Genomic DNA, 26,637 nt, shown 5'->3' on the forward strand with positions numbered 1-26,637 from the left:
CAGGCTACAATTGTTAGACGAGCTTATGTATATATTTGGCCTACCACTGGTGAAAACTTTTATTTTTGTGATTAAAAATGGCTTAAAAGACTTCTGACATGATGCTATTTACCTTCAGAAGTTCAGGCTCAATCATTCACCCCTCTCTCCCCAGCCTGTGAGTTTTTAACTCGATTTATTTATTTTCTGATCTTTCTGAACATTTTTCCCCAAGTTTAAAGCTCAAATCAGTGTGTTGGATCCATCACAACAACTTATAGCCTAAAACAAGTGGAGACCAGGGGAAAAGTGCACATGTAGACAGTTGTTATTTCCTCTCTGATCATTTCAGCATCATAAAACGCGATTTATCAGATTTTGTGTTCTTCCTGTTGTTTTATGGCTAACGCAGAGTTGGCCCGGAGCCAGCGAGCTGCTGCCCCACTCGGGGCAGTGAGCAGTCGAATGAGCTGAAATGTCCCATCACCGATGAGCAGTTTGTTTTTCTCACAGTCTGTATTTCCCCCCTGAAATGCCAACATGAAACTCGCTGTGTGTGCAGTTTAAACCTTATGAAAAGTGATGTTTTCATCAATTTTTCTCCTTTTTCTTTTCAGAGTTACCTGCAGCTTAAAGGAGTGCTCATCATTTGCTCCACCACTATGTTAAAGCTTTTGTAACACAGATTTACAATATAAAAGACAAATCTACTATAGTGACGCACTAAAGTGATTGCACTGGTTTTTGTTTAGTCATCCTTGGACAGAAGTATCTGACTATTTAGCTCCATCTGCTCATGTCTGCTGTTGGTGCTGGGCACATAGTGTTTGGTTGGTGTATCCGAACTTCCTGCTGCTGCTACAAGTTTATTAGTTCATGCATCCTGTTGACAGAGTGTTAGTATTGATGCAGGTACTCTTTCAGCCCAGTCTGCTTTGATTTTTGCCTCGCTGGTTTCTGTCTGTGCGGAAACGAGCGCACGGGCCTGAGAGGTGACAACAGGTGGAGGTAATCGAAGAAATGTCATCCGTCCTTTCAGTGGGTGACGCTCGCATTGTGCACATTGTGTCTGCGCGAGTGGGGGCGGGGTGTTTGCGACAGGTGGAGGATGTTTGGTGGGAAGTGTCCACATTGTGTCTGTGCTGGAGCTGAACCGGGTTGGCTGTGGGTTTTGTGGATGTTTGATTTGCGTCACTGTCGCCTCTGCGTCAGCTCCTGACTTTATGCATGCACGTCTGTGTCACAGTGTGGTTGTTGCATGAGCAAGAGGCGGACCACGCATCTAAATACAAGATATTTTTAAAATATGTTTGAGCAGTAATATTTGTGACACACAGAACTTTAGAAAACTCCTAAAATGTGAATACTTTCTATATTTTTCACACGTCGCCCTCCTTTCAAAGCAGGGGTGACTGTGGCTCAGGAGCCAGAGTGAGTCGACTACTAATCTGAAGGTCGGGGGTCTCAGTTCTTCTAGTCTAGGGCAAGATACCCCGAGTTGACCTCAGTGCGTCCATCAGCTTGTGTGTGTGACTGTTAGGTCAAAGGGGCAAATGCATAGAAAAGGACGTGCTTGTATCGGTGTGCTATCTGTATCAGCTGTTCGATCCTGTAAGTCGCATTCTGACCACCGACGAGCACTTTGTGCATTTGCACCTGATTTTATCTTGATTATTATAATTCTGACTTGAATCGCCATGAAGCCTGCATCACTGCGTCTTTATTGTTTACCTTCAGCACTGGTGTGCCGATTGAATCTGTGCACAAATGAACAGAGTTGTGAAAATGAGGAAAATGTGCATATTGGCGCTGGCTGAATACGAGCTATTGTATCAGCATAATAAAGACGCTAGATACTGTAGGTTTACAGCCTAATACAGTCATACACAGATCTCAACTGGAATGAAATCAGTTTCTGCTGATATGAACTGGGTAATGTGTTAGGAATGAAAGGATGCCACATTGTTTGATGGAAATGAAAGCGATCAGCCTACAGAGGGTTGAATTCAAAGTGAAAACATTTAGGTTTGTCCACTTTGCTGTAATTTCATCCTCCTGGAGCGTTATTGTGCACCAGGAGGAACCCAGGACCCACTGCACCAGACCAGTGTGACAGAGGATCCAAGGAGGCTCCAAAGTGCCGATGCCTGGCCTGTAGAAGTATAACGATCTCCATTAGTTCTCCAGACCCTTTCACACGTGTCACATGTGCTCAGGCCCAGTGGTGCCATGGAGTGAACACAAGGCCCATTAGACGACGCCAGGCTCACCCCTCACAGCAGTGAGACTGTCCTGGGAGACACACCAAACCTTCAGTGTGGGATGTGTGATGGGGATTTGTTACCTCTGTATGGTATCACCTCATGCTACCAGTAGTGACACTGACCCTAGCCAGAAAAAAACAGCCCTACAGAATAAACCAGGTGTTGCTTTTGGGGGTTGTTTCACTGTTGTCCTTCTAGTACACATGAGATTAATTTCAATATCCCAGAACTTAAACCGACTCGATGCTGTATTAAAAATTGCTGAAGTATCCTTTGTCTCATAGAGGTGTCTTTCCACCACATATTCACAGCTGTTAAGGTCTTCATCGCTGTAACATCTCGTCACATTTCTCAGCACACATCTGGATCAAAACAGTTTTCTGGTAACATGCGCTGACGTGTTAAACACCAGGTTATGTAACTCGAACATACTGTCGCAGCTTCAAGTCACTGATTCTTCTCATTTTTGACTCCAGGCCTTTATTCCTGCATTTACACAGTTTTGTTTTGTTTTTGTTTTTTTAAGGAAAGTGTAGTTAAATTCTGTATACGTATGCTTTTTAGCATTATTTAACATTTAATTATCTAAAAATGTTCCCCTTGTAATCATTAGATTGTGATGTTGTGCAGCAAACTATGGCTAAGAGAGCTGGAGCAGGAAGATCTGCAGCTGTAGAGGCCTCGAGGCAGATACTTCGTGACAGAAAGGAGCCATAATTAATGACATCTGAACTTTTTTATGTGTCATAGATAAAGGAGCCACAGGTATGCTAAACACAAATAGAGGCATTAAAAATATTCAGCGTACAAAGCTGCTGACAGGGAATCAGTTCTGCCACGCCTCTCCTTTGGGAAGAAACATACCTAAAAGGCAGTTGCACACTGTTGCACAACTTTTCAAGGAATGATGTTGTTTAACCTGGAAATTGTACAGAAAAGATTCCACAGTGTTGTCAGGCTTAAACGTGCCCCTGATTAGAATTTTGAACTTCAGTGTTTTGCTCATGTCACTTTATTCACAAACCCAACCTTATTAAAACAGTCTATAAATAGCTGTTAAAAAGCACTTCTGTTATAGTTTGGTAATAATTAGACTGAATTGTTTCACTTCAATAACATCACCAGTATGCACATTAACAGCTTCGGGCTGTTTCCAGCCTCTGAATGGGCCTTTGGGTGTGTGTCTATTTATCAGAAGTATCTTTGCGGGAAAAGCCCTGAACATTATTTCTTTCTGATAGATTTCTTCTTCTTGTGTATTTGCAACAACCTTCCTGGAATAAACATGTAGATGAATGAATCTGTGTCTTAAATGAAATATTTACACTCCAGCATGTTCAGCTGACACTTTAAAGATCGCACTCATTGATATTTTTAAGTGAAAGCTGCATGTGGGATGTTTCCCTGAACGCCTGAGTGTGAAAATAGATGTGGGAGTTTTCTTCCTTGTGGTATTTAGTGGTGGGTCGGAGAGTTATGTGAGGGAGTGGGGATCTCCAGGACACCTGGTGGAAACACTGGGTGGAAGGTTACAGCTGCGTGTTGGTTGAGGACTGGAGAGAAGTGGGGCGGGAGGGGGGATCCCAGTTCCCTTCTGGATTTGGATCTCTCCTCCTCCCCTCCTTTTCCTCCTCTTCCTCCGGGTATCCCCTCACACTGACTCACAGACACACACTAGTTTGTCCGCCTGAGTCCAAAGTTATCGCTGCTGCAGCTCCCGGCTCCTCGGTTCAGTTCAGCTTGTGATGACACAGTGCGCCGCCGCCACCGCCGAGGCCAAGCCGGCATGCGTGAGCGCTCTCGTCGGCCTCATCAGAGCACTGAGGAGTCGGCTAAAGTCGCTCCGACAACTCCTGAGACCGAACCAGAACGGTGTCCGCTGGGAGAAACCTGGAGGGACGGTTTTAGACTGCTGTGGACCGAAGCTGTCCAGTCTGGCTGTGAGTTACTCTGCATGCGGGGCATAAAATAGTCGTCTTACATCCTCCTGGCAGTAAAAATGTGCTCATCAGCAGGTGATAAATAAGACAAGGAAGTAAATACTGCAGCAATTCCAATGCATTTGAAGGGGTCTTCACAGCGCTGACAGCTTTGATTTCAGAGGATATTTGGCTCTAAATTGGTGGAAACTGAGGTTTATTTTGAGTTTTCCTGCTTTTCTGAGCTCAGGTACCAAAAGGACTGAGTCTCAGCTCGGCGTGGGTGTGCGTGTTTGTGAAATCAGCTGGTGGTGTGGTGATATTTCTGAAACCAGATGGCACACAGTTCAGATTTACTGTTCATTCTGAAGAAAATGTTAATTTGATGACCTTAAAATCGAGACTGAAGTGTATTTGTTATACATATACTTACAGTTAGGCAAGAATAATTAATTCATTGTGTATCTGTATGTGTGTGTGTCTGTGTTGGGGGCTGTTAAGGCTTCAGGGGAGTCGGGTTACGTCCTCTCAAAATCTGACGTGTCCTACCATCAGCTTCAAAGGTCTTTGTTCCACAACAACATGTCAGAGTGTCGTCGATCTAATGAATACATTTCTATAAATCAGCGTAACTCTGTTCAACAGTGTCTGCCCCTGCAAAGGTCGACTATGATGCTATTTTTAGACAGTATGTCAATTGAATGTATTTCTGTTTCACGCGTGACTGAACGTTGGTATGGAGCTATGTTTGTGTCCAGGTTATGTAATCAAAAAGAACAACGACTCAGTTTTGAGAGTGAAACTTTAGCTTACTGATGTGTTTCAGTCTTAATGAATTATGAGCAACATCAAAGACTGTACATAAAATGTCCCGGGGTTGTTTTTGTCATGTTTTTTGGACAACAGCGTGGAACAGTTCTTCTTCAACAAGCTGGTGCTACAACTGACTGCACAGCAACGTGTATTATATCAAATATTGAAGTAAAAAACATGTTTGGAAGAGTTTAACCCAGCACAGTTCTGAAAGGATGAAATTAGCCGTAGAGGCCAAAGCTGGGTTTGTTTTTAGCAGGATGTCTCTACCGTAAAGTTGGACATTTAGCATCAATTTTTGGAGACTGCCTCAAGTGGACAGTAGAGGAACTGCAGTTTTTGGCTTTGGTAAAATCCTCAGTAAATAAATAAGTGAAGGAGTCAGTGCAGAAGACAGAAAGTATATTTCATATAGAAGAAGAGAAAGCTAGGTTGTAAACTGAAGCATCAAGCATCCCATGAAACTACATATACACAATATAAAAGAGGCGCCAGGATCAGCAGATTTCCTGGTCCAAAGCTAGTCAAGCATCAAGGTTGTTACCAAGTGAAGTAAGATATAATACATAGTAACAAATTCTTAATAATAAAGACATAAAAACTAACTGTAAGTACCTTCAGGAGACACAGTGCAGTTCATACCACAGTTTTCCTTATGAGTAATAAATGAATGATTGTAATATGAGAGGGACTCATGTAAATCAGCGGTGCCCAACCCCTGAGCCACGACCGGTACTGGTCCGTGAGTCGTTTGGTGCTGAGCCGCGAGAGTTGAGGCTCGGGTGTGAAATTTATGGTTTTCAGGGTTTTTATCGGTTTTTATTATTTTTTTAATTGTTTCTATCATTAGTTCGGTTTCCCTGGGTCTTTTCCTGTGTGTTATGAATCAATCTTTTTTTTTTTGGTACCGTACTGGTTTTATTTTGTTGTATTTATCCGCGACACCTTAAAGGCCAGTCTGTGAAAATATTGTCAACATAAACCGCTGATCTAAATGACCTCAAACTTGAAACTTTGCTTACTTGACTATCCAGCAATAAACTCTCCATGTACAGTATACAGCACTACAGTACACCTGCATGAGTCATGCAAACCCATACCACGAAGCTCCTGGCGCACAGTTTTTGTGCCGATGTTAATGTCAGAGGAGGTTTGGACTCTGCAGTCACTGACTCAGCAGAGCGCTGGTGACGGCTACGGGTAAAAGTCAGTGTCACTTTTTCTCTCAGAATTTCTGTCAGAATTATAAGTGCTTCGCCTTTGCAATAACAACATCTTACGGTTAATCGTGCAATATTTAGGAAGGAAGAGATTTCACAAACTTGTTGCAACAGTGGCATCCTGTTACAGTTGAATTCAGTGAGTTTGTAAGAACAGCTCATTCAAATGTTCACAAACTCAGACTGCGCGCTGAGGTGTTTGACTTTATACACGGGCGGCACCGGGACTGAAAACAGCTCAATTCAAAGATTAAGAGGTGTGGCCAAGAGGTGAAGAGCAGACTGACGGACAAACACAGATTGCTTAATTTTACAGTGAAGGGAAAATTGAGGAGAGTGAAAATCTGGCCAAGACATTTTCTTAGTTTTCCTAAAGCTGCACAAAATATAACAATATAACAAAATATTGCAGGCTCTGTTTGCTACAAAAAACACGTCACCTGCGTCCCCGTCTCAGTCATGTCTGACCCCGTGATCTGCAGCATCAGCAAGCGTGGCACACTTTAATTCATAATGCACGAGGAAGTCTCCCTGAAGCCAGTCGCACGTACGGCTCGAGTTGATTTCCCGGTTGGAGCAGAGGTTGGAAACATGCGCTCAGTTTATGTTAATCTAATCTGGCGGCTGTAATGTGTCCGCCGGCGAGGTCTGCTGCTGCAGAAGTGTGTAACAGCATCACACCGACTCAATCTGGCCTCTTAATTAGATCAGACGGCAGACAGATGATGTGAAGCTGCTCCGCTGCGTCGTGGCCAGCTGTGCTTCTCAAACCTGTTTACAGGAGCTTCTGTTTGTTTGGTTTGGTACTCAAGCGTGTCAGTAAACGCATCACGGCGGATATTTCTGGACGACTGGATGAGGGAACTTTTAAATCCTGAAATGATTTTTTTAAGATTTTAGAAAACGTTTCTTTAGACCGTGCTGTGGTTGTCAGGTTCAGGTTTGTCACGTGGTGTTTTCTGTAGAGCTCATTGCCCGAAACAAGCACAGAAGGAGGTCAGAGGTCAGGAAGGACACCTGACGTTAACTCAAAAGCTTCCTAATGAATATAAAGAAAGGACAAAGTGGCAAGAGGAGACAACAGACTCTGATTTGTTGACGTTAACAGCAGAGTGTTTTACTTGGTTTGTTGTGCTTGTGAGTGTTGACTTTAAAGTTAAAATGCCAAACTGCCAATTAACACATGCATGTAAAATGGTTTTATAAGGTCTCCTGTGGCCTAGAAAACAGCTGCAATTCACCGAGCTAGACCGAGTGGCATTTCATCAGGGCAGAAAGTCAGGATCTCCTCTCTGACATTTGAGTTTTTCTACAAATTGTCTTGACAAATAACAGTTTTCACTTTAATGCACTTTGAAAATGCTGGTAAACAATTTAAAGCAATCTTGATATAGACTCACATATTCTAACACAAAGTGTTACGCTGTAAAAAATCAAAAACCTTTCCTGATTTAACTTCTAGCCACTGGAAATCCCACTCGGCCCCGACGATGTGCTCCAGGGTGGAGGACAGAGAGCCAAACTGTTCCCTCTCGTGTCTGTGCTGATACAAGATGGCCCAGTTTAGCTCGTTTCCTCTAAATCTTCTACCTTGGATGGCTCAGGATGTTACGGTAGAGCTCCACACTGATGCTCAGGGATGAATTCTTTGTGTTTCTTTAACTTTAAATAGAATTTAAAAGAAAAATTAGCTTATAAATAAAAAAGGACACAAGTTCATATGGTAGGGAGGGAGGCACTTGTTTGTGTTTTTTACAATAAAAGTCCATCCTCTAATCCCTGCTAATGCCTGCACCACAGGAAGTCTGATGGGCTGGGTGCAGCAGACTTGAGTCCCTTGGAGAGCCGGTGCAGCGCCGATGAAGTAAGCAACAGAAAAGCTAAGCTGACAGGCAATAGATGGTGGACTTTGTGACAACTTTGAGTGTTTCCTCCTCTAGATGAACTTTGTAGACTGAAGAGTTTCTTTTAGTCCTCTTGTACGGTGGCCCTGAGAGGTCAAACACTGCAACCTAAGAAATCACCAGTAAAAAGGAAAACGTTACAGAAGCTCACAAAACACATGAATCGTGCAATTAAAACACAAATTACATTATTTTGTTTCTCCCTCACCGTACCAACAAATCCTCTGCTTCTTTTCTAAAAACAATCCTTTGAATAGTTTGGTTTCTGTTGCTTCCACAGCTGTTGGGTCATGTTATTGTCTTCCCTAATCACGTCTGGTGTGTTTTGTGTGCATTTGCTCGTGTTTATTTAGGCTGCAGTGCATTTGACCTCTCGGGGCCACCGTAATCTTGGCTTGACCTAAACACCATATGAGTTTGAACTTTTAGGGAAAAGGAAATGCACTTAATTTATTACACTGTAACAGCAAAATGCAGAAGAGTAAATGCATTCATAACCTGGGAAACCAAAAGTGATTATTGAGGATAAAATCCAAATATTGCCCAGCTCTGTAATCCTGTGAGTGTTAAAAAACAAAACAGAAAACGAGGTAGTATTCCTGTCTGAAACTGAAACTGAAGTAGGCGAAGTCGTACTTTAGTGTAATACCAGTTTGTTCCATAAGAGGTTGCAGCGAGTCACCATAACCTTTATTTAGTGTTAAAGTTTTAAACATTCTTATTTTGAATGATGGTCTGGAAAAAAGGTAAAGCATTGTCGGGAAGCTGGAAAAACCACAAAAAGAACAGCGACAGGTAAAACACTGCCCCCTGGTGGTGGAAGTTTTAGCTAAATTCTGCAGAGGATAGTTACAAAAAATCTTTAATGCATGTTTTTGTGCCAGTTTAATGTCTGTGGTGGTCAGAAGCCCCACCCACCTGTCGTTCATGCACCTGGATTGTGAAGGGCCAATCAGAAGAAAGTTGGGTTGTTTAGCTGCTTGTGTGTGTGTGTGTGCGTGCGTGTGTGTGTGTCTGTGTGTGTGTGTGTGTGTGTGCGTGTGTGTGTGTCTGTGTGTGTGTGTGTGTGCGTGTGTGCGTGTGTGCGCGCAGAAATGAACCGTAACAGCAGAGGGAAGTTGGAAACACCATCAGTGTGTTTTTATATATAAGAAGTAAATATAAGGATAATAACAGGTAAAAGAAGCATTTGACATGTGTGGGGGCATGCAGGTGTGCGTATACCTGTGTGTTATTTATATTTGTGTGTGTGTGTGTGCTTGGTGCACAGGTGCAGGGTTTGCAGTTTTAATCCTGTGATTAAGAGGTGCTACATGAGCATCCTGTCGCTGCAGCTCTGATCCTCCATCTGCGTTCTGACTCACACACACACACACAGACACACACACACACGTATATTCAAAACGTCAACAATGCGAAACCCGTCAGTTTTTCTCCGTCTATTTTCATCAGTCAGCAGTGTCCAAATTGTTTTTATGCATTTATCAGCTGTTTGCAGCTCTCAGCCTCAGTCTGGATGTTTGGTCTCATTTACATAGAGCGCTGTGATGTTAGCGCGAAGAGCTGAATAATATTTGACTCTGAACTAGCTGTTAAACTCAGGTTTTCTCTTTTTTTTCCTGTTTCAGAATAATCACCCTTATATAAGCACGACTGGTCCTTGTATAGTTAAAATATAGTTAATATAGTTATATTTCATAAACCAAAATATATTTTATGTGTGAGTAAATAAAAGCCCACTTTAAGGAAAACAGTTTTTTACAGTCTGATATAGAGGCAGCTAATGTAACAACATTTTAGTAAAACTAACAACCTTTGTTGCGTTGATAAAAATATTAAAAAGAAGTTATTTCAAAGGATATTTTGAAGTTGAAAGTAACGATGCTCACATATGACAGACATGGTTATGATAAAAAAAGATACTTACTTATACTTTTAGGAAACTGGAAGTTTAATTGTGATTAAACTGGAAATATGAAAGTAAGAAAGAAGACGTGAGCTGAGCTAAAGCCACAGTCAGGCAGGGAGTGAGTCCAGCTTTGAAGCAGTGATAGAAGTAAAGGAAAGTTGGGATGCTGAAAGGTAATGAGTGGATCAGCAGGCAGGTTGGAGTAATTCACATCCTGTTTCTCTCACAGCTGCTTGTTTAGGGTCAAGAAAAAACACTTTGGGTGGTGATTGTATCCAAATGTGTGTATTTGACCATAAAATGTAACTGTGCTAATCAGCTGTGATTTTATGCCTCATACCAAGTTTGAGCCATAAAGTTATGCAAATAAAATAATGTCAGTGTAAATAAAGGCGAGTGCACAGTGAACCACAGCTTCCTGTTAAATAAGAGCTAAAGAAGAGTTTCTGTGTGCAGGAAGAGTTTAAATAGCAGCGCTGGAAGGCGTGCTGGTCGTCCTCAAAAAGATTCACTGTTTACACAACCACGTGTTGAAAAACAGACGGCGAGAGCCTCTGACTAACGAGGATTAGCCATGAAAAGCGGTGTTTAAGTGACTCACGGGTGATGGCGAGCGTGAAGGTTGCTGCCTGTACGAGCGCTGTCCAGGGAGAAAACTGAAAGATTAAGCCTGGCAAAGAGTCGGGCTTTACATGAGGCAGTAACTTGTGTTTTTATGGATCATTTAAGGAGTCACTCCATAGCTTTATGTGCTGCTGTCCAGGCCCATGTCCTCTTTGATTATTGAACCTTTGATATGTTTGAAAGAAGCATTTTAAATACATTTTATTCATAGAAAAATATCCAAGCTGAGGCTCACAGCTTTAGTACTTGTTACGTTTCATTACTTGTCTTGGAGACATTTCAGGCACTGAAGAGATCTCTAAAGTCCTCAGTGTAATACATCTTATATGGTACTTTTACTCAAGTAGAGTATCTGATTACTTTTTCCACATCTATTACACGTCCCTCCCGACTCCAGCGTGTGACTTTCCAATGAGAAAGAGGCAGAGAGGAGAGAAGGAGAGGTGCGATCCGGGGAGGAGAGGTGAGAATGGTTCAAATAAAGATAGAAAAGGCGAGAGAATCAGAGGGAACGAGGGAGGAAAGTAGGGAGGGAGCGAGGCGAGGATTTCTCAGAGGGAGAGAGAGGTAGGCGCAGAGAGGGAGAGGCAGAGGAGGAAGTGTCAGGGACGAGCAGAAGCTCCAGTCGATGCTCGGGAGCAATGTTAGCACCACAGAGCCTGATCCGCAGCCGGGACTACAGGATCCATAATGCACTGGGACACCCCGCAGCGAGCAGGTCACCCACCTGGGAGCTGCAGGTATGAGGAGCAGGAGGAGGTGGGTGGAAATAAAGAGGATGAAGCACAGAGCAGAGCAGGGAGGATGATGGGAAAGTGGAAAGAGGTTGGAAATGCGGGGTGGGATTGTTTACCTGTTGTCCGGTTTACTGGATGAGTATCCCGAGGAAGGGCGGGCTCTTCAGGAGGAGACGAAGGCTGAAGGATGGATGATGGCGCTGAGCACAAACAGACATGCAGTGAGGCAACGTTAGTCAGCCAGCTACAGCGGGAAGCAGGTATCGGGGGTGGCTCCACGACAACTGTGTGTCTGCGTGTGTGTTGTGATGTCCTGCTGCGAGGATGACGAACACTCAGGAAGCCTGCTCAACCTGTTCTGTGATTCAGGGAGATGTGAAGGAGCCGGGACGAAAGGGAACTCTGATGGGAGCTGTTGTGTTTTTTAATCCCCCGACCCTTCTTTTCCCAGAAATCCTTTCAAAATAAAACTCAGAAAAAACAAGTCAGAACTTGTTTCACTGATACGTGTCAGTGTAGCAGAGACATGAGGTCTGTCAGTGCCTGATCGGTGCTGCTGCACAGGGGTGTTTCCTGGATGTGTTTGAATGAACCAGGGACAGGCGGCGGGCTCTCAGGATATCAGTGTTTGATCAGAAGTAAGTAAAGTGTAGAAAATTGGCTCAGACGGGGTTTGAAAGAGGCTGTTATGGAGGCGATCGAGCACATTACCACAAGTGGTTCGCATATGCAGTCATGAGAAAGAGGAAGTGCATCCTCTTTCAAATCTCAGGTTTCATGTATCAGGACATAATACAAAAACATCATCTGGTCGTTAACAGCTTGTAAAGTTATTTAAATGTTTAATTAAAAAGAGTGGTGTGTGAAAACTGAGCACACCCCACAGTTGAACCGCCTTTAGTGGCAACAACTTGAAGTAATCATTTTCTGTGTGACTTTGTCAACCTCACACATTGTTGTGGAGGAATTTTGGCCCACAGTTCAGTGAAGTTTGTGAACACTTGTTTATTCACAGCTGTCTTAAAGTCCCACCGCAGCGTTTCAGTCGGGTTGAGGTCTGGACTTTGACTGGGCCCTGCTGCCGTAGATTTGCTGCTGTCCTCATTCTCCTCAAGCTTTAGCTGTGAGACACGTGGCCTCACATTTGACTCCAGAATAGAGTTCAGTGGAGTTCACGGTCAACTCAGTGTCTGCAGAACAAGCCCAAACCATCAGCCCTCCACCGCTGTGCTGACAGCTGGTATGATGTGTTTGTTCTCGTCTGTCCAAACCACTTTGTTCCACAAGTCTTTTGATTTCTTCAGATGCAGCTTTGCAAACCTCAGCTGTGCTGCCATGTTCTTTGCAGAGACGGGAGCCTTTCTGCTGGGATGAACTTTAACACTTAACTGAGATCTGTAGAGTCTGACGAGTATTGCATGATCTCGTCCTTGGGGTGAATTTGCTGGGACGTCCGCTCCCAGATTGCAGCGTGTTTTGAATGTTTTGCTCTTCTCACTGTAGAGTGACGGACTTCAGATTGTTAGCAGGCTTCCCTTAGCAGCCAGATGGGCAGCAACTGTGGCTTCTCAAAATATATCTGAATGCTTCACACCTGCAAACTCCTGCTTTCATAGAGCTGCTCACAGTGATGGTGATCAGTTATTCAATGCATTTGATTAGCAGCACCTGGCTCCTACTCACCCTCCTAATTCCTGTGAATGCAGTGAGGATTCTGCGTTTTTGTTTTTCTGTTTAGTACAAATATATGAGCAAAAGATTTGCATTTATTTAATATTAAAAGCTGTTATATTCAGTCACACTGTTTACACGTCTGAGGCTTTTATTGTGAAAATTAAAACCAGAATAAGCCTTCTTCATGATTTTCACACAAAAACAAACTTACTCAGGCTGCACTCTGTGCTGTATCTCAGCGGCTGCAATGCATCATGGTCTATTAAAGCTAAAGTGGGTGCAGAAATTGATCTCCTGCCTCCTGTAATGGCTGAATTTTGAGTAGAGGATAAATGCAAAGTCACCTCCGTGTATTAATGGATGTTTACTTCAGGACTTTTTCCGCTGCCAGAAAAGTTTATGGACGTCGGTCTGCACATCCATCAATAACCTGAAGCGTGCTACGGAACAAGCTATTAAAATAGCTGAACTTCACTTACCAAAACTGGAAGATAAACATCTCGGATGGCCTGTAAAGCACAGTAATCCATATCATATGTCAGATGATGCTTTAAAAATGCTCCAAAAGGCACCAAACAGTTGAAAGGCCCGGCTTATTGACCTCGATTAGCTGGAGGTGATGCAGAGCAGACAAGCGTCCCCTAAAGCTGCCTCTGCTGGGATGCCCGGCAGTCAAAATAGCCTCAGCTCCAACGCCAGTGTCCAGATAGTTGAGTTATAAATAAACTCATCGAGACCAAAACAGTTAATCTATCCGACTGTAAACATGTTTATTTCTGCTCTAAATTAGGACATTTCAACATGGGAGCCTATGGAGACTGACTCAGGTTTGGAGCCTCAAGTGGCCACTAGAGGAACTGCAGTTTTCATTTTGCAGCTTTTTGGCTGCTATTTGGTAGAAATTGAGTATTTTTAGAGCTGTTTGAATTACAGCCAAGAATTACTGACCTCTGACCTCTTCAGACCTTAGTAATTATACCGAACTTCAATCCGTGTGTGTGTTTCAGGATGACGTCCCGATTAAGGAGATCAGCATCACTCACCACGTGAAGGAAGGGTCGGAAAAGGCCGACCCTCGGCAGTTCGAGCTGCGCAAAGTCCTGGGACAGGGCTCGTTTGGAAAGGTGCGTATGTGTGTGTTTTCATGGACCTATCAATGTGTGTGTGGGCGGGGGCGGGGGGGTAAAGTGTCAGTTTTACTTCCACTCAATTCTCCTGTAACGTTTCCCTCGTGCCAGTGTTTGAGAGTGAGTTGCTATGGTGATGGCAGGCTGAGGGCCCTTCACTCTCGCACTCAGTATCATCGTCTTTATGAAAGAGCAATTAGCCTCCTGCTTGTGCTCCGAGTGTGTGTGTGTGTTTATGTTAATCTTCATGAGTGTGACCTGGATAATGGGAGCAACCCAAACAAACTCTCATCCTCACACAGAAACAAACGACACTCACAGTGTGCATAATGACATCCAGCACTTACATTTAATCAGTAACGATGATTTATTATTATTTCTGTGTGTGTGTGTGTGTGTGTGTAGGTGTTTCTGGTGAGGAAGATCACAGGACCGGACGCTGGTCAGCTGTACGCCATGAAGGTGTTGAAGAAAGCCACACTGAAAGGTAGAAAACTGAAGAGCAGAGCCATTAAACACTAAAACCAGCAACCCAACCACAGACTGTGTTTGTATATAAAAGATGGCCACGCCCACCTTTTTGTCTCAAAATGCTCCAAAAGGCAATAAAAGTGTCATGGAGTGTGGATGGAGCGGACTTGAACGCAGATCTCCACTTGCAAAGAGACAGTGAATTTATTTACAGTGCAAAATAATAACAGTTCAGCGTGGAGTCCTTTGGCCGCGGCTCCCCGTGGTGAATTCTCCCGGCTCCCGAAAGTGCAGTTTGGCGATGTGAAGGCAGGCGACACTCCGTGCATTCATTCCCCGCTCGTGATTCAGCTCCCGTGTTTTCCTCTCCACTTCCTGGTGCGAAAGACAAAAAGGAGTGAGAAGCTTTCCGAAATTAGAAACAACACACCATCTAAACTGTACTAACGAGTCTAATGATCCAGCGCTGACTGAAGCCTGGTCACAGCGTTAAATACATCGGCGTCAGACAGTAATAATTCACGGCAGCTGGTGTGTTGATTAATCGCCGGTGTGGAGAAAACTCAGAACGGAGCTACTTCCAGTCGGCGCTCCCGCCTCCGGGGAAGTGCGGCTCCATCAAAATAAAAACACACAAATGAGCAGGTCGCCCGGCAGGTTGCATTCACTGCATTTTAGAGCAATGAGTAAATTCACTCCCGCACAGATGTAATGAAGGGAACAAATATGCTTAGATATCAAAACAGTTCTTGTAGCTGGCTGGTTACGCCTGGAGACCGATTGGTGACGACCAGTTGCTGAAACACGGGATTGGTTGCAAAGTTTGCTTTGGTTGCTGGCAGATCGGCACAGTCTGTACTTTGTATGGAAGATTCAGCTAAAGTTTATTTATATAGCATCAAATCACAACAACAGTCTCCACGAGGTGCTTTGTATTATAAGAGAAACACAATATAACAGTGCAGAGAAAACTCCAACAATCAAGCACCTGGTGACAGTGGGAAGGAAAAACTCCTTCAGAGAGCTGCAGACAACTCTTGCCTTCAAAGTAGAAGTTGTGCCTTGAAAAGTCACTTAAACACATTACCAGAAACGTTAACGCTCAGCACTTTTTATCATTGTATTCATTTCTAAGTTCATTTAGCTCCATTTAAAAATTAATTTAGGAAGCTAATGTGCTGAGAGAGAGAGAACCGAAATAAATTCTTTAAATGAGCTTTGACTCAAGTCAGACGCCATCTGCTGCTCCAATAAAGCACAGCATGCTCCTTTGTTTAGCATCCTCTTCTTTCTTACTCATTTCTCTTTCCCTTTCTTATTTTTCTCTTTCTTGCTGCATATTTTCCTTCACTCTCCTCCGTGACCCAGTTACTCCTTTGCAGCCAAAACAGAAACGGAGGCCGTGATTAATCTGCTGATTCTGTGTTTTCTGCTCTGTGTGCGTTTCCAGTGCGTGACCGGGTCAGGACGAAGATGGAGAGAGACATCCTGGTGGAGGTCAACCATCCCTTCATCGTCAAACTGCACTACGGTGAGTCAGCCAATAGCAGAGCTCTGTGAAGAGGAGTCACCGGCCAATCGGAGCTCGTCTTTGAGCTCCAATTAAATACTAACTCGGTTTGCTTTCGCCCTCCAGCATTTCAGACGGAGGGGAAGCTCTACCTGATCCTGGATTTTCTCCGAGGAGGCGACCTCTTCACTCGTCTCTCTAAGGAGGTAACAGCAGTTCAGAGTTTAAACCAACACAAACAGCGGGTATAGAAAGTGCCCAGCATTTCTAATTACTATTTAAATCAGTGATGCTCCATGTGGGTGAAATCAAGCCTGCTGCCGTCTCTCTCATAAATACCGCCGGGTGCATGGTGGTCCTGCACCCGTATGAGCTGAGCTGTCAGCTGCTGAAAAATAAGCCCATCCATCCATTTTCTTAACCAACTATTCAAATCGGGGTTGAATGTGTGCTGGAGCCGATAGATACACATATGATAGAATAAACTAAACCCTAAAAAGTCCGAATAAGAAATTTAAAAAAGCAAGCTAAAGAAGAAAAGACTCAGGCTTTTCATTTGTCCTGCACTTACAGCATGACTACTGCTGTTTAAGGCTACATGGTCAAATCTGGACCTGCAGTGATTAAATAAACACACCTGTGTTTCAGGTAATGTTCACAGAGGAAGACGTGAAGTTCTACCTGGCGGAGCTCGCTCTGGCCCTCGATCACCTCCACGGGCTCGGCATCATTTACAGAGACCTCAAACCTGAGAAGTATGCACACACACACACACACACACAGAGCCTCGTGCATGTAAACAAAGCAGCGTGCATCCCGGCAGGACGATTAGGTCAGCTGCCAGGTTTCCCTCGTGGAGATCCCTAATGCAGTTAGCAAAATGGCTTTTCCAGGCCACTAATGTCTGTGTTTACGTTCAAGTCAACTCTGTTTTATTTAAACAGCACATTTAAAACAACTGGAGTTGGCCCCGTCTGTGGAGGCAGAGAAATGCAACAGAATCGATTTTAAGGCTGTCAGCTGTTCTGTTATTTGGAGGCAATAACAGAAACGCCTGCTCACCTTTGGTCTTCAGGTTAGGGGCTGTGAGCTGATCGCAGAGAGCTGGAGATCCTGACACAGGGCTTTAAACACAAGTAGTAAAACTTTTAAATGGCAGTGCAGTTGAGCTCAGACTGCAGCGACGTCTTGTGTTTACTTTGTCGGGCAGCTGAGCTTTGAACCTGTGAGTCAGAGAGAGTGGAGCTGGACCGTCAGAGCTACAGAAGTCTAACAGAGAGGCGATGAAGGTGAACCATCACAGCAGAGGTCAGGGAAAGTGCAAAGTTAGCAGGAATAGTCCTTTAACCAGGGGTGTCAAACATAAGGCCCGGGGACCAGAATCGGCCCAACAAAGACTCCAGTGCGGCCCAGTGGACGGCTTTAGAAAATGTGAACGTGGGGCATAAATGTTGGACTTTGAACTGTAGTTTCATAAGTTTTACAGCTTTTCCTGCTGATAACGACCGCCACCCCCATGGCCAGTCATACCAGAGTCATTAACCCTTTATGTACCATAGTTTGGCAGGCTTGCCTCTTTACATGGCTGTAACTCTGAAACAAAGAAGAAAAACTGTTAAATCAGAGTTACCTTCTCTGCAGGGTACACGTTCTTTCTTACAATTTCAGCCCAAAGTGTCGTGCTGGCAGGTTTCTCAGGTAGAAAAACTGAGGCATAATGTTGGAAGTTGTGTAATTAAACTTCTTTACACGGACATGAAGGGGCGTTTCACTGGTCCGACCCACTTAAGTCCAGAGCAGGCTGTGTGTGTGCCCACGATGTAAAGTGAGTTTGACGTCCCTGCTTTCAAACAAGCCTCCATGCTATAATTTAATGACGTGCCATTATGGGGAGCTGCTGTCTGCCCCACAAATCTTTAAGTCTGGTCTCCAGAATCTTGCCTGTGAAAGCTCACTCATGACATGAAGGCTGTAAGTGCACAATCACACTAATGCAGCATTTGAAACAGTCTTCTGTTGTTTCAGCATCCTGCTCGATGAGGAGGGACACATCAAGCTGACCGGTGCGTAACCTTACACCTTTTTTTGTTTCCTCACATGTACCCCTGCTGCTGTGTTCAGATACTTACTGCTGCTTTCTCTGTTTTTATCATGCAAAGCTGGCACTCATCTTTTTACATGTGTGTGCGTTTGTGTGCTCAGACTTCGGCCTCAGCAAGGAGTCGATAGACCACGAGAACAAGGCCTACTCCTTCTGCGGCACGGTGGAGTACATGGCTCCAGAGGTGGTGAACAGGCGAGGACACACGCACAGCGCCGACTGGTGGTCGTACGGCGTTCTCATGGTGAGAGTCCCAAATAATCCGATTGCAATAAATCTTATCGCACTCATTGTGTCATATCAGCAGTCCTGCGGTCTCAGGTGAGCTGTAATGAGGTTTTCTCCTGGCAGCTCAAATTATTTGGAGCTGTTTGCAAGCTGATAACATTTTTAACTAAGCTTTGTCCTCCATGGTTCCCACGTAAACATTGTTGCACAAAAAGTCACAAATTACATTTAAATTTGCTGCGTTAGTACAGCTCAAACGCCTCGATATGTATGAGGAGGTAAACATCCACCCATCTGTTTTCTGCCACTTATCAGTTACAGCAGTGAAGCTCCTGCTCCCTGGCCTCCTTCCCCAGCTCTTCTCAGAGGGACACTGAGGCTTTCCGAAGCCAGCTGAGAGATTTGTTCTCTCTGGCATGTCTGGGTCTGCTTTGGGGCCTCCTTTTAGTTAGGAAGCTTGAAAAACCTCAAAAGGAAGGCGTCCAGAAGGCATCCTTATCAGATGTACAAACCACCTCAGCTGGGTCCTTTTGACATGAAGGAGTAGCGACGTCCTCCCTCCCTCCGTCTGGATGTCTGAGCTCCTCAGCCAGTCTCTAGCCCAGACACCCCACAGAGGAAGCTTGTTTCTGCTGCTTCTTTTCTTTCGGTTACCACACGCAGCTTAAGTATAAAACACAGCAACTTTAGAACCGATAAGATATTTAAGATTTACTATAGTGATATATCGGACAATAGTTCACAGCTTTAACAAGCCAACGAGCAAGTTTGATCCCGGGAGGTCAGATGGTTGTAGTTTGTGGCAGGGAAGCTGCAGAGTGCCCCCTGGTGGACAAACTGTACACCACAACACTCATAAGATGGCTGAAGGATGTTTCTCTTCTTTACATCTGTAGTTGTCATTTATTTATTATATGCCATTATAAAGCTCGGTCGGGTAGATACGTTGATATTTCCAGATATTTGTAAAGAGACGATTTTTTTCTAACTTTGGTTCTGTACTTTACCACAATGAATTTTAAATTAAACGAATCAGTTAAAGTTCAGACTTCCAGCTTTAATTCAGCGGGTTGAAGAAAAAGATTTTATTTATAATATATTAAAGAATTTATAATGCAATTCCATTTCAGCGCTCAAAAGTAAATGGACTAGTTAAAGAACTGAAAACAAAATGTTCATTTCTAATACTTGGTTGAAAACCCTTTGCTGGTAATGACAGCCTGAAGTGTTGGACTCATGGACATCACCAGATGCTGGGTTTCCTGGATGTGAGCAGACAGTATGCCTCTTCTGTCCTGTGTCACATCATCAATGAACACCAGTGTCGCAGTGACACTGGCGGCCATGCAAGTCAGAGCCTTCACAGTGCAGATGATGTGGTATGCTAGTAGAAGGTACAATCTGGCTTTTCTGTTCTTGAGGTTGTGAGTGGCTTGCACCTGTAGAGAGTGTCGTTCACTTGGTTGGCTGCTGAAGGGGTTTCTCTTCACCATGGAAACAATTCTGCGATCATCCACCACTGCCCACCACCAGCTCTTTTTGCGTTGTCGAGTTCACCAGTGCTTTCTTTCTCTGTAGATTTTGATATTGTAGCAATTTCTCGGATGAGTTTTTTCTGCCTTCGCAGCTTAAGGATGACTTGGCCACATGTTGTCTGTTCATAGCAAAATCTTCCAAATGCAAGCACCACACCTCAAATCAACTCCAGGCCTTTTATCTGTTTAATTGAAATGACATGACGAAGGAATTGCCCACACCTGCCCATGAAATAGCCTTTGAGTGAAGTGTCCAATTACTTTTGGCCCCTTTAAAAACAGGGTGGCACATGTTAAGGAGTTGAAACTCCTAAACCTTCATCCAGTTTGAATGTGGATACTCTCAAATGAAAGTTGAGTCTAAACATTATACTCATGTCCGCAATAAAACTGTAAGTTTCAATAAACAGGTAAAAAAACTTGTGTTAGTGTCCAAATACAACATGGACCTAACTGTATATGTACTGGATGCAGAAAGTGAGTTTTTTGCTGATCCTGAGGCCAAAGAGGTGAGAAAACATGTGCTGCGTTCACAGGAACAGACCATGAGACAAAGAGGAGGGCATGACTTTTAGATTAACGAATAGACACAGGCGCACATAATCAAACTGATTTTCAGTGGTTATTATTTATTTAGAGCCGTATGCTGGATGTTTTATCAGTAAAATGTCAACAGAACTTGAGGACTATTAAGTATAAAAGTATCTTAAGCTTCCTGTTTTCTGATCATATTGCACATTGTTATATCAGATCTGTCCTAAAAACTCATTAATTAATAAACCTCTGAGCGCGATGGTGTCCTGTTCTTTCTCACAGTTTGAGATGCTGACGGGAACGCTGCCGTTTCAAGGAAAAGACCGGAAAGAGACGATGACCATGATCCTCAAGTAAGACACCTTACACTCCTATCCGATCCCCACCCTGCAGCTTTTATTTGAGCTCCCTGTACATCCGAGAAGAGACGGAGAGACAGAGAGAGAGAAAGTACAAGGCGAGTCAGCCCAGGGGAGGATTTTTATTAGAGGAGACAGAGTGCAGCACTCAGGAGGAAGAGGAGGATGAGGACTGGATGGACTGAGATCATCTCAGAATGTGCTGATAGCTCTTCATAAAAGAGAGAAAATAATCATGTTGCAGTCGGTGAGAATTAAAGGAAATATTAACCCCTCCTTCTTCCTCTCTCGCTCTCTTTTGACTCTCGGTATCCGCCCGGGGGGAAAACTGCTGAGCAGACTCTGCAGAGTGCTGAGTGTGCTTCCTGCGTGACATCGACATGTTTCTGTCTAGTCTTTCAGATGCTGGGTACACAATACAGAGCATTCGATATGTTTCTCTCTCCGTTTCATCCTCCCTGCTGCCTTTCTCTGTGTCCATCGCAGGGCCAAGCTGGGAATGCCGCAGTTTCTCAGCTCCGAAGCTCAGAGTCTCCTCAGGAACCTTTTCAAGCGAAACCCCGGCAACAGATTAGGTAAAACCTGCACACACGAGGCACGTTGAGAGGGTGTTAAATAATATTCTTCTAAAGTTTATTTATTAAAGCACCCAGTGAGATTAAATAATGACAAAAATGGGAGTTCTCAGTTTTGACCTCTCTGTAATCCTGGAGATACTTCCAACAGATTTTCAGTTACAAGTCTACATGTTTAATCACCCCATGTGACCCTGACCTGGCACCCTGTGTCACCCTCTTTGCCTGCCCTCCGTCTCTGTCCAGTATATTCGCTGCCCCTCCTCGTCACACATCCAAACCACCTCAGCCTCATTTATTTATTTATTTTTTTTTTTAAACTCAATTTTTATTATAATTTACAACATTGCAACTTGTACTTGTCAATGTTCACAAGTAGGACAGTTGCAGAAACCGCAATGCAGAAATGTAGATCAAAATAAGAACTGCAATTAGGAAGCACAAAACAAAACTGGAAAGCAAAACAAAACCCAAGCAAGCAAACAAACAGACAACAACAAAAACAAAAAGAAAACAAAACAAAAACTGTATGTAATATTAAATAACGTGACAAATCTAGCCATAAATGAACAAAACGAAACAGACCTATGCTAAATTATTGAAACAGTAAAGCATGTATGGGTCGCCAACGCTCAGTAAACAACTCTCTCTGAATCCGCAGAGCAGATGTTATTTCCTCCATCTGGTAAATTTCTCTCACTTTATCAAGCCACATATTATATGAAGGTGGGTCAAGATTCAGCCATTTAATAGTGATACACTTTAGTGCTGCTGTAAGCAAGATTCTTAAGAGATACTTTTTATTGTTTCCCGCAAAACCATTTGGTAAGACTCCTAAAATGGCTAGCTGTTGGTCTTTTGTTAATGGTTGTTGGAAAACTGTGTTGAGAACTTTAAATATGTCATTCCAAAATGAGCAGAGTTTTGGGCACGACCAGAATATATGTGAGTGGGTTCCTAAATAAGTACCACAATTTCGCCAACAGGTGTCAGGATTTGTAGGCTTCATTTTGGCCATTATCTCTGGGGTTCTAAAATATCTCATGACCACCTTCCATTTAAATTCTCTCCACAGCCCAGAATTAGTCACAAGATGGGCTTCGCCGAACACCTCTTCCCAGGTGTCCTCTGAAATTTGAGTGCCAGTCTCAGCTTCCCACCTTGCCTTAATATCCAAAGTTGCATTTGTATTGAAACTCATAAATGCGTTATAAAAATTACTGATTAATTTTGGGGAGGAATTACTTTGAAATATTTTTAGAAATATTTCCTCAATGGGTGAGGGCTCCAAAACTTGCCTCCATTCTTTATGTTTTGTCAAAAAGCTTCTTGGCTGCAGAAACCTAAAAAAGTCAGAAGAAGGAAGCCGAAACTGACCTCTCAACTGTTCAAATGAGCTCAGGTGCCCATTCCTCACAACATGACAAAGTTTATAAAGCCCGCTATTTGACCATGCTCTGAAGCCAGGGTCTTCCACAATAGGAGAAAAACCCTGCAGGGAGGAGAGGCTTGATAACATTGAAATTTCTTTTGGAAGACCACATGATTGTTTGATTCTACGCCAAATCTTTAGTGTGACCCTTGTCCATTCCCCCATATGCAAATTTTTAATTGAAATGTTAGAAAAAAGCAGGGATTCCAATGATCTTTCGCACATTGTCTTCTCGATGTTTAGCCACTGAGTTTCAGATAAATCCCGCACCCATACAGTCAGGGGTCTCATCTGAGCAGAAATGATATTTCAGATTTGGAACAGCCAATCCCCCCTGCAGTTTTCTCAGCCTCATTTCTAATCCCGTCCATCCTCGTCACTCATAAATAAAATCTGAGCACCTCCAGCTTTTTGTCAGTTACATCACAGCCCTGTTCTGAGCCCAGTTTGAGCTTCAGCAGGTGTCTCGACCGTGTCTGCATGCATAAATGCACTGTTTAGTTGTTGCCATGTGATTGGCTGATTAAGATGCTTACTAATGCTTAATGAATAATTACAATCCAGCGATTGAGCCGTGACTTTTGAGGCTCTCGACATGCCGTGCTACACGTGTCACATGCTCGGCAGGTGGGAATGTTTAATGTTTCGAGCTGCCTTCACCGCTGGTGGCACCAAACACAACCCCAGGGCCCCCGGAAGCCACAGGTTCATATTTACTGCATGTAACACCTGCATCTGTTACAGCTGTGTAATTCACACAGCGTAACATTCAGCCCTTTATGGTGTTTGTGTTTTTCTGTGGAGATTAGCTCCAAACAAAGTCTCAGCGGGTCTCATGCAGCCTGTGAAAATGTGATTACGGCAGCATCGGGCTCACTGTTGGTGCGGTGTTTGTTTTAGGAGCTGGGCCGGACGGAGTGGAGGAGATCAAGAGGCATCATTTCTTCAGCACCATCGACTGGAATGTCAGTTTCTCCTTTATTGAAAAAGCTTTATCTGCTTTAATGATGACAGAGTCGTCTTTGGTTATGATTCTGTCTTTCAGCGTGTTTCCTTGTCCTTCTGATGTTCCTCATATTTCCTCTCGCTGCAGAAGCTGTACCGCAGAGAAATCCACCCTCCTTTCAAGCCAGCAGCGGGGCGACCTGACGACACTTTCTATTTTGATCCAGAGTTCACAGCTAAAACACCCAGAGGTACAGGCTGTCACTCTACCTCCCCCTCCTGCCCTTCACACTGTGCAGAGCTGAACTGCATTGCCGTATTAACAGCTGTTTCTCTGTGTGAACCAGACTCGCCGGGGGTCCCGCCGAGCGCCAACGCCCATCAGCTGTTCAGAGGGTTCAGCTTTGTGGCCATAACGGAGGAGGAGACGCAGCCACTACCCAATGCTATTGTACAGGTACAGGCAAACGCCTCAGAGGCAGAAATAATCCAGTTAACTGGGCTAACCCTCAGTGGACGGAGGCGAAGAGCACAGCACGCGGGGGGCTGTCTTCACACTCCACCCTGGAAAATTTCATTCACACATTTGCTTTCCCGGGGTTTCACTCCTGCACCTCCTTCCTTTCTGGCAGAAAGCAGATTATGTAGTTTTCTTTCTATAGAAGTACCTCGTACCTTTATCACCGGCAGTAGATTAAGTCATGGATGAGTCGTTTTTTAAGTGCTTTAAATGAAACAAGAACATTTTCCAAAATCTCCTGAGAAACGCATCCGGACGCCACATCTCTGCACTCTCACATCTCTTGTAATTAGTCTGTTTTTCACCTCAAAATAACAATAATCATCTAATATAAGGAAGAATTATCATAGCATCAGTGTAAGGACTCACTAATGTGAGCAGGTTCCTGGGGGTGAAACTGTTTGTAATTAACGCTTAACGCACAGCACGAGCACGAGTGCCGCCGCCGACGTGGGGCAGAAGTCTAAATCAGGCCTGAGTCGTTAGTTATGAGGACTCACATCTGTTTCCATTTTTTTCATGTGCAGCAACTTCACAGAAGCACGTCCCAGTTCGCAGACGCCTACGAGATCAAAGAGGACATCGGAGTCGGCTCCTACTCCATCTGCAAGCGCTGCGTACACAAAGGAACCGGCATGGAGTACGCAGTGAAGGTGAACGCGCACAGCAGCTCAACATCTGCTTTTGTGTTTTTAATACACGCAGAGTATCGGCAGGTTTGGAAGGTTTCTGGAAAGAAGCTGATGATGTACCGAAAAGTTCTGAAAGATGATTTCTATCACAGATGTGCAGATATTTATCGATTCTTCATATTTCTATGACCATGTGAACGTGGTTGAGCTTTTAGCTATTTTAGTTTCGTTCCGTTTGCCGTCTCTGACGCTCACAGTTTACTGTGTCGGTATTTTTGACATTTAAGGCGTAAATTAGTTTGAAACAGCTTAAAATATACGGTAATTATACAAACGCTGCTCGTTTGAAAAACGACAGTAAATTACGAGGACGTAACAGATCTCAGCTCCAAACTAAAAGTTGGCTTCAGATTTTGTTGTGCTGCTGGTTTGGAGACATTTCAGGATATTCAAATACTGTTGCTGTTGGTGATAATGTGCATATTTGTCAAAAATGTGAATAAATTAACATAATTGACACTGTTTTTCTGATTTAATGCCATGATAAGTGATGCATTATCTAAGTAGAAACTGTTGTCATCCAGTCCTGTAAAAAACTAAGTACACTCCATAATTCAGTGGCTTGTAAAACCTTTAGCAGCAATAACTTGAAGCACATTTTTCTGTATGACAGAAAACATGGCTGTGGAGGAACGTAGCCCACTCTTCTCTGCAGCACTGCTTCAGTTCATTGAGCTTTGCAGACATTCGTGTATGCACAGCTGTCTGGACACCCTGCTGCTGTGCCTGGGATCATCGTACTGTTGCATGATCCAATTTGATGTTGATCTGACTGGTGTAGAAAAGCCAGCCTGACAACTGCCAAAGTTCCTGCTTTTATATTGCTGATGATCGAGCACCTGCCTGCTGCTTCCTCTCTTATTTCCTTTCCTCAGTGCAGGCGTCCTCAGTTTTTCACAGGACTCCACAATCCTGCTGAAAGTTTGTGTCAGCGTGTGGGATTTAAAAGATCTTAAACTTTAAAAAACTTTCAATAAAAACACTTTATATTCAAAGCACTGTCTCTGTGGCAGATTATCAACAAGTCCAAGAGAGACCCGACGGAGGAGGTGGAGATCCTGCTGAGATACGGGCAGCACCCCAACATCATCACCCTCAAAGACGTGAGTCACTCCCAGAGTTTTTAATTGCTCTAAATCTGCTGCTAAACTTAACCAGGCTCTTCAGTCTCATGGTTATTTTCTTATTTAACGTTATTTAACAAGTGCAGCTCCCCCATCAAGCCCAAAGGTATCCTGACATATTTATAAATATATTGTTTCATACTTAAAGAACCACGTCTACACCAACATTTGATATTAAGCATCACATCAGTTATAGGAACACAAAGCATCAGTGTTGTTGTTATCGTGACACCAACGATGATTTAAAGGTGCTCAGTGTGTCCTCCTGTGTTCAAGAATAGTTTGAAGCCGTGCAGGATTTCTTTACGCAAACAGCAGATGTGAAGAAACACCTGTAATGAATCTAGGCTGGGCTGTAATTTCATGCAATGCCAGTTTGTACCAGAAGGTGGAGCAGTGAGTCACCTGTAACCTGTTACGACAAGCTGCCCCCTGGTGGTG

The 26,637-nt window shown here is 43.7% G+C and overlaps 1 protein-coding gene and 1 long non-coding RNA gene across 6 annotated transcripts in view; one reads left to right on the forward strand and one right to left on the reverse strand.

Moving 5' to 3' along the window:
* Nucleotides 1-26,637, forward strand: part of rps6ka3b (ribosomal protein S6 kinase A3b) — a 67,116-nt gene that overhangs the window by 32,231 nt on the left and 8,248 nt on the right. For 2 of the 5 annotated variants that reach the window (XM_084940021.1, XM_084940024.1), the window contains 14 exons: nt 14,051-14,167; nt 14,576-14,657; nt 16,092-16,172; nt 16,278-16,357; nt 16,800-16,906; nt 18,177-18,214; nt 18,354-18,496; nt 20,832-20,902; nt 21,395-21,483; nt 23,816-23,880; nt 24,009-24,111; nt 24,208-24,317; nt 24,908-25,033; nt 26,086-26,175. In XM_084940021.1, the coding sequence (XP_084796147.1) occupies nt 14,051-14,167; nt 14,576-14,657; nt 16,092-16,172; nt 16,278-16,357; nt 16,800-16,906; nt 18,177-18,214; nt 18,354-18,496; nt 20,832-20,902; nt 21,395-21,483; nt 23,816-23,880; nt 24,009-24,111; nt 24,208-24,317; nt 24,908-25,033; nt 26,086-26,175 (1,302 nt within the window). Of the gene's footprint in view, nt 1-11,114; nt 11,392-11,543; nt 11,630-14,050; nt 14,168-14,575; nt 14,658-16,091; nt 16,173-16,277; nt 16,358-16,799; nt 16,907-18,176; nt 18,215-18,353; nt 18,497-20,831; nt 20,903-21,394; nt 21,484-23,815; nt 23,881-24,008; nt 24,112-24,207; nt 24,318-24,907; nt 25,034-26,085; nt 26,176-26,637 lie in introns of those variants that run through there. The other 3 variants (XM_084940022.1, XM_084940023.1, XM_084940025.1) reach the window with 3 other exon arrangements.
* LOC146380741 (uncharacterized) lies at nt 5,363-11,566 on the reverse strand. The gene is made up of 2 exons (XR_014801375.1): nt 11,486-11,566; nt 5,363-8,207 (listed from the first exon to the last, which is right to left on the reverse strand). It is a non-coding gene; the product is annotated as an uncharacterized LOC146380741 (long non-coding RNA).

The sequence above is a fragment of the Perissodus microlepis genome, chromosome 9, assembly GCF_051167445.1.
Source record: "Perissodus microlepis isolate ML-2025 ecotype Zambia chromosome 9, ASM5116744v1, whole genome shotgun sequence".
Classification (NCBI taxonomy): Eukaryota; Metazoa; Chordata; class Actinopteri; order Cichliformes; family Cichlidae; genus Perissodus; species Perissodus microlepis.